Below are 17,391 nucleotides of genomic sequence, written 5' to 3'. Positions count from 1 at the left end.
GGAAGCTGTGGATAGACCAAATAATCCCTCCCAGTGTCATATGATGATGAAGCTGACAATGCTACCCAAAAGGAGCACCCTGTAAGAAACCAAAGATATAAAACAAAGCTCAGGAGAAAAGCAAGCCTTGAAAATTGTTGCATTGTATAAAATGAGAACAAAAGCCAAACTCAAAGGCATGAGTTCAAAATGAACAGAGCTTTGTATGTGTATGCATGAGTGGCTGTATTTGTGTATACAGACAAGTATATGCACACAGGTATTTACTGTCATTGCTCTTCTTTCTTGCTTCTTTCAGTGCCTCACCTACCTGTCACCCTAACATGTATTATACAATGTGGAGTAAGATTTTCCTAATGCATTTCCAAGAATAATAATGCCCATATTGTTTTCATTAGAAAATTGCCTGTGCACAGTAACAATTAATTTAGCCTCCGCCTCATCTGGCAAAGTGCAAAAAAAAAAAAAAGTGCAGACAGAACATGTGTTAATGATGCAAGTGATGTTAAAATTGTCACGTAGGGTGAATTTCACACGTGGGAGGCTGTGGAGCTCATGGGAAGTTCAGTTCTTCACCAAGTGGCATGCAGCAGTCTGAAGAATGTGAAAAGTAGCCTTTTTAACCCATTTTTTTTTCTTTTGATAACATATGGGAGAGGGGGAAGTATTGCTGGCTCAGTTCTCCTTAGTGAAGCTAATGCAATGGTCTAGGAGGTCTTACTTTTAACTTGTACCAGTAGAAGTGAGGAAAGCAAATCTCTCAAGCATTTCAGAGCAGCTCAGGCAACTTTTAAACTCGAAAGCTCTTTAACAGTAATACTAACTTAAATTACAGTGAATAGTGCCTTCAGTCCTGAAGGACTCTATCACACTCAACAGAGCTCGAGTCCATTCTCTCCTGTGAGCATGGCAATGATTGTCTTCTCATTTCTGCCATGATGGGTTTAGCACTTTTCCATTTATCTTTTCAACGTTGTTCATAAATAAAGATATTTATTTTCCCTTTTAAGAGTCTAAATTCCACTGCATGTGCTTAAAAACCGACACAAAGAGATTCTACACAGACATATATAAAGAACATACATAGAGTATGTTTTTCCAACTTGACAATTTAAACTTTTATAGAAAGAAAAATGTTTCTGCGTTTCTTCCTGAATTATGTACAAATATTAGAAAAGAAGAAAAAAAAAACAAAAACCAGTCACATTTTACTTGGCTCTAGGAGGTTAAACAGAAATTGCTCACAAGCGGAAAATAGGGAGGAAAAATATGAAACAATTTGTCCTGTTGAGATGACACTTTTCTCTTGATAAACAGGTCAAATCAGCAGGTTCCCAATCTCAAAGAAAACTGCTGTGGTGGCCTACTTGGCTGTTAATACATAGCACATTCAAGACATGTATAGAAAATTCAACTGAACGGGGAAAATATGACTCATCCACAGTCCTAAGCACTAAATTCAGGAAAACTGTAAGAAAGTTCCTTTTTATTTTATGAGTAGCTTTCACTCCCAGTACACATGGATTAAACAGCAATTTCACACATAAAAGACTGACATTGTGGATTTAATAAGCTGCCTTTGAAATTCTCAAAATCTCATTGTTTATGCTTTTTCTAATCATTCTGAAGATAGGGAAATCTGTGCTCTCAGAAACTTTAGAAAAAGGCGAGTTTGTGCACACATTTTATTGCTGTTTTCTTCACCCAAGTCATTCAGCCAAAATGCTTTTTAAATGCTGAAGGGAATCAGACCTTCCAGTGCTTTGACAGACTCAGAAGAAAACAAAGGTCACGGGAGGAGGCTGCTGGCTCAGGGTGCCACACTCCTCTCTGCAGCAAAGTCTCCCTAACTCTGGAATTTCTCCAGAAGTACCATGGTTATTCCAGAGTAACTCTTTCTCTGGATATGCTTAATCCCACATAAAGAGTGGGGGTGTAGTGATTTAGCTTAAATCACTTCCAAAACACATAATTACTCCAGAATAATAGCTCTTTTGGAAAATGTCCAGCTAGCCTGAAACCCTCCTCTCAGCTGGATGCAGTGCAGCCATGGGTGATGCTGCTGTGACCTACAGCTACACGCACTCTGTATTATCCTCTTAGATCCCCTGTGATAAAAAGTAAATGATATTAATATTGTCAAGAACGAGAGCTGACTGATTTACTCACTGCAACTGATTTTAATCTTGAATTTGTAATTTTTCACAGTTCCCAAGTTGTTTGAGAACAGTCCTCATTATTACACGTGTATTTCTTTATCATTTGTTAACAGACAATTTATTAATAGCAGACCCTGGACTGTGGGTTATTTATCATCTGTCCATTTTAGTTATTTGCTTTTTGTGCTGAGTGATTGGCATTTGACAGTGATATTGCTCAGACTGTGCATTCATTTGATGAGAATAACAAATAATGAATAACCGCATGTTCTCAGCAATGTTAACCAGGCAGATAAAGGTGCTGGTATTGATAGACATTCTTCAGACATCCATGCAAACAGAAACTGAGGTCATATAAAAGTTTTCGGGCAAAACAGAGCAAAACTGAGTAGCCTAAGTTGAACCAGGCTGCAGGTTGGTCTGCTGAGCACCCTTGTTTTTGTTGAACATTCACAGATATTTGTATTTGTTTATTGATTGATTTCTTTTTAACTGACTGATTTGGACAAGTGGATCCGGACCTGATTGTTCCTTTCTGTTTCATGTCCCATAAGCCTGTGGGTGCATCTTCAGAGATTTGGGTTACCCTCTGAATCACAGCAAACCGGCGAATGCCACCCACTGAGATTTTTTTATTCCAAAAGAAACACCAAATTTGTAGGAGGAATAGCTGTATGCAATAAATAGGTCATGTTAGAGAAATGATTAAAGAAGAGGACATTTCAGGCTGGGACAGAAAATTAGAGAGAGAGAAGTCAAAAACTTTGGTTAACATTTGATCTAGACCCTGTCCTGCATCTCATGCACTTAGGGATGGACGATTGTTTCGTGTGTGTGAAATTGCATGGATTTGTAGGATTCGCTTTGCTGGTGTTCACAAAGATTTGGTATTGGGCTTGTGATCTTCAGAAAGCACTTCTGTAGACTAGAGATGCAAAAGGTCTAAATACTTTGAAGTGTCAAAATTCATTTGGGCGTTTGCTTTCTCTTTTTATACATTAAGTACATGGCCTGGTTTACCTTTCAACTTATCCCCACAAAACGTCGGAGTTTACCTTTTAACTAAGCCAGTACAAAATGCATTATTCATTTTTTACAATTATGTAAATGTAAGCAATGCTAATATTACTTTGCCGTCTAGAGGTTAGGGAAAGGAAGGTTTATCCTAGGCTGAGACCATAAGCAGTAATTCTAAAATCTCTGGTTAAAGGAAGTTGTAACTACAAAATAAATACTATGTGGTTTTGAGAGATAAAAGTTTGCTCACATTTCTACTTTGATGTGACAATACTTCTCATCCTTATGGAAATTGTGCAAAATAAACCCCGGACTTTCGCCAGTAGAATGATACGACATGAATTCAGCCATCAGGGTTTCACAATCGTGTTGGCAAGTTTTAAAATTTCTACCTCTACTTGAACTGACCATTTCTTAAAAAACAAAAAAAGGAACAAAGAAATAGCAGGGGAAAAAAAATAAAACCACCAAAACTTGGACTATCATGAGACATACAGCTGATGTCTACAAGGAAGTTATGCGAGTTTGTGTCTGACATCTACAAACTGAATCTGAATTTCTTCAAGGCCTGTTTTACAAGCGTTTCTTCAATAAATGGATAAATATATGGAAATAAACGAGAATGTCTTTCACTCAGATCTTGTTCAAAAGTAACACAGGGCTGGACTGTCCTCTTTCATGTGTGCCAGGGCCCCCATCTCTTTCTTTGTCTAAATGTACTCTGGGAATTGGTGGTGTCCTCTTGCTAGTTTAGGACTCCCAACAAGAACTGATTTTGGGGCTCAGATTTATTGAAGTGCTCTTATCTGAACACTGTGGTGAAGGTAAATGTGGTCAAGATTTTTTGTGCTCAGGATACGGAGGCTGATCATTAGGAATTGTCAAGCCAAGCCAGTATTTTAAGCTGATATGTTGCATTATTAACTAAGACTCTTGTTATAAAAGCAAGTAATTAGATAAAAGGATGAGGTCACTCAGTGACCTCAAACCTGTCACTAAGCAAGGACATAATTTGTTAATTTGAATGTAAAATGAGAAGATAGAAATCAGGTTTTGGTGTAGATTTTAATTCCTTTCAAAAGAGAATATGTGTCTCATACACATTTTTCATATGCCTTGTTCATCAAACAATTCAATTTTTTCTAGGTCATGAAAAATGTTAATATCCTCGGAGTAGAGTCAGATTTGCTATTTTGCCTGAAATTTGGCCAAAGATAAGTATAATTTCTTGTGTAAAGTCTTTGTCTGCATTTCCTTCATTTGAGAAGGGATTGTATTTTCCCCCATGGCGCTAGAAGATCTGCCCTGACAGGTGACTTTCAGCAGGTCATCTGATAACCTTATCAGGACCAGGAGGGAGGCAGGACTTTTGAGTTGCGTCATAATTCTCTCTCTCAGGTGACCAAGTTACTGTTCAGCCCGGAGGACAAATTTAGTCATCATTTTCCCTCTTTCCTTCCTTCCTCCTGCTACAAGCAGCTCTTGCTTCTGGTTTGGGTGTTTTTTTAGGAAATACACAAGCATAACTTGCTTGCTTTAGCTACTTCTGCTTGGACTGGAACACCCCAAAAGCAATAAGTGCACTGAAAAATGCAGTACCGGCTGGGTAAAAACACATCAGTACTTCCCTGGCTGAACAGATGTTCTTGCTCAATACCCACATGATGCTTTTCTTCCTGAATGCTGGTTTTCTACATTTATGTTTATTCATAATTCTCTATGAGAATAACATCGTGTGTTGATATATCTGCATAGATCTTTTGAGTTATAGCGAACTACATTGAAACCGATACTGAAATTATAGAAATCCATTCTTGTGGTGCTTCATTGCAATTTATAGTAGCTAAAAAGTTGTTCATGTTGCTTTTATCAATCACATTCTTCTTTTAGTTTGCATTGGCTTTTATTTTCTTGTCTTTGGCATTTGTACAGTTTCTTCCCAATGTATATCTGATTAAAACACAGCAGCCCTTCATCATTGCTGTCATTTGAATAACTTTTAACTCTTAGCCAAACTATTTAATACAATCTTAGATATCAAGTAGCATAAAATAAATTTCTCAAAACAAATTGAAAGGTAGACTTCTGAGACAACGTTAGAGCAATGAAGCCTTGATGCCATTGGGGACTGAATAAAAAAAAGCTTAAGCACAGACTTCCTTTTAAGATGGGAGTGTAAAGATATTGGAGTCCTTTGCTGGATCAGGTGACAAAGTGCTTTCCGCTGTGAAGAATCACAACCTATACTCATCAGCATCACAAGGTAGTTTGCTTAATGAAGTAGGTAGCTACTATACCAAAAATAGTAAATTCCATCTCATATAGGTTGTATTAAATACATTTGAATAGTCTATGCCAGAGCAGTGACTTTCCCGATTGCTTAAAAGCTTCTGAACAGCCTCAGGGTTGAGTAACATGCAAAACTGGTGTACCTGCATTTCTGTACTTGCTGTTTATAGCAGTGCCCTAATAACTGGAGAATATAACTGTCCCATATGTGTGTGTATACATATATACAGAGAGAGAGACACACACACACACACACACACACACACACACATACACCTGTCTCATAGAGCAGACCTTCCCCAGCGTGGGTCAACTTTGAAAAGTCCATTGGTAACAACTGCTCACTGTGTTCTGTGTTTTATTGTATCTTTTTAAAAATCCTAGCCATAAAAGTAACCAAACCACGCAGGCAAAAATGAGTTCCAATAGAGCAACCCTGAGAACTGACTTTGACTCAGAAAACTGAAGAAGGCTCTTAAACTTCACAAATGGTCATCAGGTCAAAGTATACTGTACAGTTTTCAGTGAATTCAACTGGATGTAACTGATAACAATGTACAGCTTGTTTGCATACCATGGCATGAAAGGAAATCGGTTTTAAAGCAGTGAACTGATGCAGTTAATTGGGATAAACTCTTTGAGCCACTCTTATTTCCACTGCCGTTTCACTGAAGTTTGAAAAAAAAAAAACAAACCCAAACCTTATCAGTCATATCCTCTTCTAAATGTGTCCACATTAAGGGTGGGTTTGTAGTAATTTAAACTATTAACATCTAAACCAATTTAGATGCATCAGTAATCAAATTCTGTGAGACCAGCTTGATGCCAATGTGTGCAATGATACAGAAATCTGCTTGCCTCACTGTAAGTTTATTAAGTATTCATAAAACCACTGGGAATAAAAACCAGTAGAAGCTTGCTTTGTTTGCTAACCGCAGCAAACAAAGAACGTACATTTCCAGATTGAGGAAGAGGGAACAACTTTCACAGTCATTTCTTTTTTATACGGGAATCACACTTTGAAGTGTCAATACCCCAGCCAAATACTGCTTTTCGAAAGTTGCAGTGAAGAGTTTAAAAAGAAAATCCTTGCAATAATGTTGAAAACAGTGATGTCCAACTACGTTAATATCTAGCTAGCTTAAAGGCTACATGATCAGATTACTCAGGGATAATTGGCTTGCTTAAGTCTCCTCCAGGTTCACAGGTTAGTTTCTGGGATTCACAGATTTGAAAGAGGGGAATCCTAATTACTCTCTAGTCCAACCTCCTACATGACAAAAGCTGTACAATTTCAGCCTGCAATTTCTCCATCAAATTCATCACAAGCTCATCCTAAAATGATTGACTGATAAACTCGTCAGTCATCTCCATTGCCAACATGGGAGGAAGGATGAGAGACTGGCAGCAGAGGATCAGGAAGGACAAAATGCAGGGCTTATAAATGAACAGGAATGGAGGGCACAACACACAGTACTTGATTCATGAGTAACATGTGGGCTCAGTTCTGACCACACATCTGCCCCGATATATCTCCAGGTTCGATAGGATTCAAGTCTCCTATGTATTGGCTGCTCAGATATTAAATATCCCGTCTGTAACTGAAGAGAAACCGTACATAGAGGAGTATATTAATATGTCCAGCACCAATAGTTACAAATACTGAATTACTATTTCAAGAAATAGCACCTATGGTAATATCCCCAAACCAAATGGCTTCACTATGGCACGCTTGCTGTGCAACTATATGTGGAAAGAGCTACTGGTGTAGTCTGGAAATTAGGTTGTGTATTCACAGTTCAGATCAGGTTTTCAGGAACCCAGATCCAGTTCAGAAACGTAAACAAGAGGCAGGTTTTCAAGTTATTAGCCCTAAAAGCTTGCAATGTGCACTTGCAGCCCAAGTCTTTGTATCCAACCACTCCTCAGTGGTCAAAAAAAATGACTAATTTTTCAGAGTGTGCTTGGATTTTAAACTTTTAAAATACAACTTCCTAGCTAGGTTGACTAGATATGTGCAGAAAGTTCAATCCCTTGTGTTTCTGAAAATCCAGGTTTTGGTTCTTGCACTGCAATTTTACTTAAACAGCTACTTAAATATATGTGTCTGTATTGGGTTAGTACAACTCCACATTTAAAAAAAAAAAATGCCCATTTTGTTTTGTTAGCAGTATTGCCAGAGGGAAAGAGATGCAAATTCTGGAATGTGAGAGTGCTGCAGTAACACATAACAAAGTGTTATATCAAAGCACAAGTGAAGTTGCTTCCTGGAAAATAGATGGGAAAAGGATCTGATTTCATCAAACTGCATATTATTACATTTATTTACTGTTGCACTTTCTTGGTCTAAGTGGAATAAACTACCATATTTCACAAGGTTTCCTCTGTTTTCCATAAGATGAATGTACTGATATTCACAGAGCTTATGAATTTCTTACCATGTTTGATTTTAGCTGAGTTTTAACAGCTTGACAGCAGTAAAGATCACAGGTTTGAGGAGTAAAGTATTATAAGCCATCCTAGCAATGATCCACTTTGGGTAATAACTTTCCATTTATGTGAAATCTTTTTTCCAGAGCTTCAGTTGTTTACAGACTTCTCGGCTTTGAGGCCAAATGAGTTGAATTGCTTAAGTTGTGTCCTGTTAACATACCGGTAATTTTTATGTATAGAGAAGTTCAGCTGTGGCTATAGAGTACAAGGAATGAAGTGGGTCTCATAGGAAGCCTACAGACACTGAATTTTGTCTGTGCATCCATAATTTGTGGCAATAGCCTAGTGATACACTGCATTTAGCGGACACCTTTGGATGTCTCGCCTGTTCTCTGTACACTAATTCAGCTTCCCTGGGATAGCAATGAAACTTTTGACTGGCATCAGCAGCTTACAGCAGCAGATATTAAAAGAAAAAAAAATCCGCTAGAGAAATAGTCACCAGTCATCCACTGACTATGCACATGCAGATTTTCTAACTCGATCCATTTGAGATGCAGGATGAGCCATATTTAGTCTCACCCCTTTCTTAGGTTTCAGGAGGTCCCTTACCGTACCCAGCTGGGAAACTTGAGGCACCCTACTTGCAAACAGTATGTCCAGATTTATGAACAGATCACCAGCACCAGCTTTTAAACTTCAGAGTGGTGCTAATGAGTGCAGTAAAGATAGTTTAGATACCTTTGTTTAGATTTTTGCAGGATTTTAGTTATCAGTTATGCCCGTTTCCAAATCCAGTCTAGCTTAGGCTTTTGTTGGATAACTGGTTTGTCAGTGGTGGGGATACCAAAAAAGTACGGCCTTGGCAGAACTCCTGATGGAGTGGTACAGAGATTTCAGTAGTTCTCATTTGGGATAATTACATCCATAACTCACTCTGGTGTTATTCCTTTGGGTATTTTAGAACTTCTTATGAAAATCTTTATTTCAGTTTGCTTTTAATAGTAAATCTCTGCATCCTCAGAAGCCATCTGCTATCTGAAAATAGTTTTTTATTAAGAAAATGCACACTCCATTTTCATACCAATATTTTTTCATGTAAAAAATAACAACGCAGGATCTGAAACTCCATTTCCAAGCATTCCTCCCCAAACCTCATCAAAGCAAGGATATAAGTGCACGGTAAGGTGAATAATAGCTCTGTGAGTCTAACAAGCCAAATCAAGCACTGCCCCTCTGTGTGGGGAGCTCAGGGGCTGCAGTTGTGAGGCTCAGGTCTGCGTGGACGTGCCCACATCTGTGCGTTGTGTTGCAGCCATGTGAGATGCAAGGGCACTGCTGTTAACACACCTGTTGGCAGTAAATCAGAAGAAGGTGGAGGAACTACTGCCTTGTGCCTTAATGCTTAGTTCTGCACAAGTTGTGCCCTTTGCTGCTAATTTCAAACTGTGGAGTTAGTCCTTTTCTCAAAAGAACCACTGTTATTTTAATTAAATTTAAATTTGCACTTTCATTTATTCTCGTGTTTGCTAACCAAGCTTATGTGGGACTGCCAAATTAGAAAGATATTGCTTACATATCTCATCACTTGAACTGTTCAAAGTACTGCATGAATTTGATCTCTTCACAAATATTAATCTGCCTTGGGGTTCTCCTGAGCACCCATTCACTGAGCTAAAAATCTGTGCTTGCGTGCTGATGTTTGTTCCCGAGGGCTCATCTCCCTAGTGAGCATGTTTAAACAACTGAAGTGCTCTTACAATGAAACATTCAAATTCAAGCCTTTATTATTATGCAATCTGGGATTATTTTTTTTATCATTAGACTTCCTTCTGAACTGGGTGGTTGACACTCCCTGTTCCAAATTCCTGTCCCATGAGCTAGTTGTTTGGAAATACTGGCTAGGAGGACAAACACCGTGACTTCTTTACTTCTTTTTTTTTTTTTTTTAATTAATCTGGAGAAAGTGCTTTTTTACTAGGTATTTGGGATTAAACTGTAACCCAAAGGCAGGCCACAGAAATAGAATAAAGATCAAAACAAAAAGGAGAGCACTTCCTAGTGGGTTGATACAGCTGGAAATGGTGGGCCTGATTCAAGTTGCTTTGAGAGTCAGAGGATTTTTGCACGACTTAACTAGTTTCAGGATTAAACCTTGCCTATGCCCTAGGAGAGGAATGTATACCTGCTCCAGCAGCATGTGCGCTCTGGAAAATACGAAAAGCTTCTCCATATTGTGCCAAATGGAGGGTTTATATACACATTTGCTATTCAGAAAAAGTTATTTCTGATTAAATCCATGTCTAAACATTTTTAATGAAAAACGAGTCTACTTCAACTTGACTCTCCAGTTAGATCGGTTTCCATACAGAACTTTGCTCCTTGATCCACGTCCAAGAACATATTTATAAGAGAATTTATACAGCCCTTTCAGTTTACTTCCTGATGTGAATTTAACTTTCATGTGCAAAGCCCTTTGAAAGAACCTCGTGTGTGAAGTGAGGACTTCTCCATCTTCTTCACGCGTCCCATGATCCTGTAATCTTCTCCTTCTGAGTCCTCCCACCAGGCAGTCCATCTGTGCTGCGGGACATCTGGATGGATGAGCTTCCCCTTTGCCCACGGGGACAGAAAGCAAAGATGTGATGTGCTCTTCCCACACTGACTGAACGCTCAGGCTCTCTTGACTGCACAAGGAGAGCGCCAAGGTTTTGTCATTTTCCTTAGGGAGCTCTCCTTTTGTTTTCAAGCAGCTCAGCATGTAAAATACCGTAGCCACTTGAAACGCCGGCAGGTCCTTCAGGTTGCCATGCCACAAGTTGCCAGGTTCTTGAAAGCGCCCGGAGGAAAACTGATGCACCGAATCCCTTTCCTTGTTGTGCTTCAGCCTTCTGGAGGCTCAGCCAGCTACGACATTTAGAGAGCAGCTGCCTCCGACAGCGGCGGCGGCCCAAGCATTGTTTTGTTGTCGTTTCTGCAGAGGAGTGGCGGGAGCTGACATCATTGCCAGTAATGAAGTGCCTGGGGTTCTTTTATGACTTGCACACTCTGCTTCTCCAGAGCTGTACAGTATGTGCTGCGTGACTCCAGGAAACTGAGGATTTGTTTTGACTTGTTAAAAGAACGTTTGCTGTTTCTCTTTACAATTTCACCGTATGACTTGTCAATTCTCTCCCTCTCTTAAGAATAACTTCAGATTTAATTAGCTGAACGCAAACATCTTTCATTGCAGTGCGGATTAGACTCCTCATTGAGTACATTTACCAACAGAATAAAAGACATCTTAATCAGGCAGTTCTGTATTTGTACTGCTGTGTCCAGAGTGCTCAGTAGCTGTCAATAAGACAAAATCACACAACCAGTTGCTATTGACTCTCTTTCTGGCAAGGGATGGCCAGTGATGCGGGGATCAGTCTTGTTAAGGCCTGCTTTTTATTTTTGAAGTGCTTTCTCCTACCTAAGAGCACTTTTCCAGTGTGTTTCATTATCATTTCCCTATTTCTGCTGTGTTGGAAAAATGATACTTACGTGTCTTGCTGGGATGTCCTGAAGGCGCTGGCATCTCCCCAAGAGCTCCACAATGACCTTGCCTAGCGTATTTTAAATGGGGCAATTTATGCTTTGCTGAATTGCAAAGTAACATTGCACACAAATCTGTTAGACAACTTTGGCACAGGCTTCCCAAAGCATTACCTGGATATATGCGTATGTGCTTTGAATCCTTCAGCGGTGAATTCCAGTTTGCATTTCCACAGTCAGAGAACATTCTCCAGACCACGAACCACCTGGGTGGTTTCTGGGATGTCATCACCCAAGCAGCAGCCTGCAAAGTTCTCTGTAAGTCCTGCAGTAAAAGGTTGTGCTGGAGCAACGGCAGCTGATTCACCTGAATGTGGTCGAGCAACAAATGCATTTTGGCAGCATCAAAACCAGGGAAGAACAATAAAACATTCACAACCCCCTTTGTAAAATTGTCAGACTTCCTTTTCTTTCCAGATACTTGTCATAATGACTTTAAAAAACACCCTTAACCCCTATCAACTATTCACTTCCCCAGAGTTAAAATTTGACAAGTTCATTATTAGCCATCTTTTCTCTCAAAGATGCTCTGTTTTCCGTCTGCTTCTTCAGAAGTGAATCATAGTTTCAAAACGCTCACTACCTCACTGAAACACTTTTTCCATTTAGCATTCAACGTGTTTAACATGGGTTCAGACATGTTATCAGCAACTTAGAGCCCCTAAAAAAAAAAAATCCCATGTGATTTCATGCCCTGGAAGCACCTTTTACGCTATAACTATTCCTACAGCTATCGGGAGATGTGAGGCATATGGATCTGAGCTAGTCAAATTAATACCATAATGGCTTCTGGCTCGACAAGCACGTACAGCGCAAACAGAGAGCAGAACAGCTGTAGTAGAGTTACCTTTTATGTGGGTGGCATAGACGTCTGCCAATTAAAATGATCTGATGAATAATTTCTTGCCATATGATTACTGTTAATAAGAATTTATGTTAACGTTGTGTCTGAACTTTGCACAGGTTCATGCCTGCATTTATTTTCTTAAAAAATAGAGCATATCGTGATTGCTTTTTGTTCTTAATGGACTTTCTTTCCTCATTTGAAAGCATTCCAGGACTTCAGTAATGCAGAGCTGCCAACTATCCCTTAAAGGAAGAGGCTTTTTATCCCCATGTAATTCTGTATACATAGGACAATAGTTTTTAACCTGGGAAGCTCAAGCTAAGTTTCTAAATCCATATAGTAGCACAAAGAGAACACAGCCTTCAAAATATTAAAAGAGGAGTCCTTAAAACTTTTTTATAGTCTCTGTTGTTGTAAACATTTATAGTTACACTTTCCTTTAAGTACTCCTACTGACTGACAGACTTCAGCCACTGACTTCATTACATGTGTGTAAAATTAAGCTTTTTTTCTTCCCAGAACAGATAGATATATGATGAGACGTTTGGGTGACAAAATGTTTTAAGTAAGTTTTCTGCAGCTTACAAAGCATTTCAAAGTATCTGGGAAGTCTGTGCAACCAAGTAAGACATTTTAAAAAATACACAAGTCTCAGTATGGTGAACATAAACAGACTTTGACCTAGGATGGTTTGGGGATCACTTTCTGATCAGAAAAATGTAGTTTAAAATTCTACATACGCTTGGTGAATACAGTAGGACAGGGCAGAGAGACAGAAAACAATTGCAAAAAAAACACATGAAGTACAGTTTAGCTATGATAAATGGCTGGAGACTCATCATCCTTTTGAGTCTTGTTTGGAAGCCATGAATATAACAAATGTTTTGGTGGAAGGACTTGTTCCCACAGGACTCAGAACAGTGAGTTGAAAAGATACTGGAGAAAACAACCCTAAAAAGAGTAAGGAGGACCTTGACAAATAGATGATGTTTTTCCCTCTACTGCCAATTCTGCTACTTACATCAGTAGGAACAGAGGGCACTGATAAGCAAGGTATTTCCATGGCACATGCATTGGTGTTTTGGGAGCTCTGTGGCTAACAGCGTCCTCCTTATGTCTGCTCTCTCCATGTTCACTGACACTTTGAGATCATATTTATATCCATTTTTCCCTGCAGTGTCTATAAACCAATAACTTTCTTTTTTTTTTTTCTAGTGTCATCCTGCATTACCACCTATAAGAAGACACCACCTCCAGTCCCACCAAGAACTACCACCAAACCGTTTATCTCCATCACGGCTCAGAGCAGCACAGAGTCTGCCCAAGATGCGTATATGGACGGGCATGGACAGAGGGGAGATATCATCAGTCAGTCTGGACTTAGCAACTCCACGGAGAGCTTGGACAGCATGAAGGCGCTAACAGCTGCTATTGAAGCTGCCAATGCCCAGATCCATGGCCCTGCAAGTCAACATGTAGGGAACAACACTGCCACTGTCACCACCACCACAACCATTGCCACCGTTGCAGTAGAAGATAGAAAGAAGGACCACTTCAAGAAAAACAGATGCTTATCTATTGGAATACAGGTAAGTATGGGATATGGATTATATGCCTACCATTGTTTTTGATTTCTACGTTTATTTTACTGCTCATTATGCAATGTTGTCTGTATCTTTCTTCTTTTCCTGACAGGTACTTATGTAGAAATTGAGGAAGCATAATCATTCTGCGTGGTACTAATGATGTTTTCCTAATTTATCATAAAAACATCAGATGGGAGGATTTGTTTAAGTCTCCTTGCTGCTTGTTATTCAGCTCTGTTAAATTACACACATGAGCACTAATCTATGAATCATAACACAGTGGGGGTCAGAAAGGCATGAATTAAATCATTCAAAGGGAATGTGTAAAACAATGATTTACATTACGCTATCACCCAAAAATATTTTCGTCCAGCTTCACTGAATTAATTGTCACTGCTTATTCATGCATTTCATAATGACTGGTAGCCGCTTGAATGAGGCAGCATTGTTCCTACCTCAGCCTCAAGAGCAGAGGATAAGTTCCTTCTGATTTGGCCTTGTTAAAGAAAATTACATTTTGTTACCTCTAGTGGAATGAAACAAGAAAACTAACCCTGCCAAAGATCAGTCCTATTTACAGAAAGGAGAGGAGCAAATAAACTAGACCAGTTTAATCTGCTTTCTTAATTAATCTTTCCCATACCACCACACACCACCCTCTCCCTCCAAAAAAAAAAAAAAATAGAATATGCATAGGACTTCAACTCTCCTCTTGCAGGATTTTCTTTTGCAACAAAGTACTTGAATTTACAATCAAATGAGAATCGGCACAGGTTTTGATGGGAGATGAATCCCAAGCAAACAGAATAGCAATCCAGAGCTTATCAGCCATCACAACAAGACATTTTTTTCTGTTGCAGGTGGAGGTTGTAAGCACAGCACTATGTGCCTGGACAGGCTTATCTGATTAGCAAAGCCTAAGAATTTACCATGAAATCTTTGCATCAGCCCGATGAGAGGAGAGGTGCTGTGTAGATGTATGCCATCCCAGGGGCAGCTCCTGGAGAAGCTGCGACTTTTCTCTTACTTCTTGGAAGGGCAATTATTACTATTGCCTGTGGGTTCAATTCACTGCCTTTGTTGCAGCCTTCTTCTGCTTCACAGGTGTTTCTTTTGGGTATATTCTGAAAGAAGGGCTGATGTTCAGTGTTAAACACAGGAGCAAGATCCAGGTGGGAGAGGGTTAGGGAAAAACTCTTCAATTACTTATTCCAATTCCCAGCCAAGCCTAAAGTGCCATTTTATTCCTGTAATCCCTCATTTCGCTGAGCAAAGCACCAAAGACTCCTTAGCAGGCAAACACTTAATGAAATCATGGGTAGAAAGAAATAATTTCCACATTTGCAGAAGCCAGCATGAACAACAGTAATGTGAATCATGGGTCTTGAGGTACCATCTCCCTACTGTCTCTTCTTTAGGTAGTGTTGCTGCAAGTAACAAATGCTACTGAGGAAAATAGAGCCCCAAATGCTGCTCAAGTCTTTGAAAATCTGCCTCTAAAACTTTGAAATTTACAGATGACCAGCATAATCACGTGTGAAAGCTGCCTGGGGATGGTATATCAGGGGCTGCCAGGCCAGTTTTTGTGTACAAACCAATGGAGATGCCTAAAGCTGGGATTACATGAAGCAAAACCTTCAGCAGGGATACATCCTTACAGGATCACTGTCCATGTACCATGCCACCCTGCCACTCGTGCCCATCAATGAGATTTTTAGAGTCAGACAGGCTTCAAAAATAAAAGGAAACTACTTTGCCAGTCCTCTGCCTGATGCATTTTGCAGCATCACTGCACAAGCAGTTGTGCTGGTACAGCTGAAGGGGTAGTGTGGGAGTGGAAATACCGTAAGATAGTTGATGCTGCCAGAAATGACAACTTCTCTTAGAAACAACTGCCCTAAAATAGGTAAGCAGCCTGTCAGCTGTCTGACTGGCAGTATGAATCAGTCTCCCTCCACTGACTGTAAAGGGAGCCGAGTTTAGGCTTAGACTGAACTCGGAGCAGGTATACACCTTATCTATAGTCTCGCCCATCTCTGTAGAGCAGGGCAAGCTGCTTTAGCCAGAGGCATATTCTTGGTTTGCTTCCTCCTCTCATAAGTAAACCTAATGTGCACTTGTGATGAACCTCCCTGCATGTCCTCCGCACTCCTCAGTCACTCTTAGGACACCGCAAGCCTTTGCTGTAAATCTGTTTAGCAAACAAAGCAAAGTAAAACAAAGAAAAACCCCTCAATCAAAAGGTTGCTTCTGTCTGTCAGTTGTGGTTTTTAAGGCGTGGTTGTCTCCCCAAAAGCCTCAGTATCAGGTAGATACCTCGTTTCACTAAGCAGGTCCAACTCCCATCCTCCGTGAGCACTTTCCCTGCATAGGCTGCTGAGCTGGCTCCCAACAAGCTTCTTTACTGGTGGAACATACGCAAACCGGAGTTGGAGATTTTGTACACCCAGGGTCAGAGTGGATCTCCAGGTCACTTCGTAACACTGCTGAGGTCCAGAATTTTTTTTTTTTTTTTCCTGGATGATTAATAATGTCATATATAGCATTAGGAATTAACAACTACACTGACTGGACCCAGGAGTTTGTGATTTTGCTCAAAGCCACATCCGTCATTACATTTTAACTTTATACCATTGGTATACATCTCCTCAGAGAGATGGAGAGGTGGTATAAACTTCCTGCCTGTGTCCCTGGGGACCACCTGTTTGCATGATGAAGCAGGAAAGAAAATGCATCCAAGAGATGCGTTGGTTTTCTTTAAATCTTATCTGTACAGTGCTCAGACTCAGGGCACTAACATTCAAACAACACATAATTTTTACATGTTTAGATATGCACATACAGACTAACAGGTAAAATCAAACAAATGTTGGAGCACAGTAGGTGGAGTTACAGCTGCTCAGAGATTTTCCTCTGGCAAATGTGAGCATCCAGCCTCCATAAAATACTGGATAAACTCCATCTACAATTTGCAGGCTGAATGTTGTCTTACCAGAAATGTTTTATAGATTAACAAGAATGATGAATATTTACTAATAACATCAGACATGAGCACGCCATAGACAAACTACCTGAGTAGATGAAGGTACTCATGGTACGAGCTACATCTGCAGACACTTAGTAGTTATCATATGCAGAAATTGTAAATAGGTGGATGATAGCTCTGCTAAAATACATTCTAATCAGCTGCTTAATTCTTTTAAGGTTGATGGTGCTGAAGAATCCACCAAATCAGGTGAAAATAAAGCAACCAGTAAGTTCCAGTCCATAGGAGTTCAAGTAGAGGAGGAAAAGTGGTAAGTAAAAGTTAATACCGTTTTTCCTAAGTAAATAATTATGCCGCAACTAATTTTTAAGAGTCCTAGTTCCTGCACGCATGACCATATAAATCTGCTTCCTGGATTAATTGTTAGATCACCCATCTGAAAAGCTGAGATTTATAAATGCTGTAGCTCTTGTTTCTCAGAGGGGATTTTTCAGG

The 17,391-nt window shown here is 39.7% G+C and overlaps 1 protein-coding gene across 5 annotated transcripts in view; it reads left to right on the top strand.

Moving 5' to 3' along the window:
- Positions 1-17,391, top strand: part of DLGAP1 (DLG associated protein 1) — a 408,595-nt gene that overhangs the window by 366,917 nt on the left and 24,287 nt on the right. For all 5 annotated transcript variants that reach the window (XM_065832405.2, XM_071804221.1, XM_065832404.2 and 2 more), the window contains 2 exons: positions 13,540-13,913; positions 17,115-17,206. In XM_065832405.2, the coding sequence (XP_065688477.1) occupies positions 13,540-13,913; positions 17,115-17,206 (466 nt within the window). The remainder of the gene's footprint in view (positions 1-13,539; positions 13,914-17,114; positions 17,207-17,391) is intronic.

Source organism: Patagioenas fasciata, chromosome 2 (assembly GCF_037038585.1).
Source record: "Patagioenas fasciata isolate bPatFas1 chromosome 2, bPatFas1.hap1, whole genome shotgun sequence".
Classification (NCBI taxonomy): Eukaryota; Metazoa; Chordata; class Aves; order Columbiformes; family Columbidae; genus Patagioenas; species Patagioenas fasciata.
Note: the sequence above shows the minus strand (reverse complement) of the source record. Positions and strands in the feature narration are given on the sequence as shown.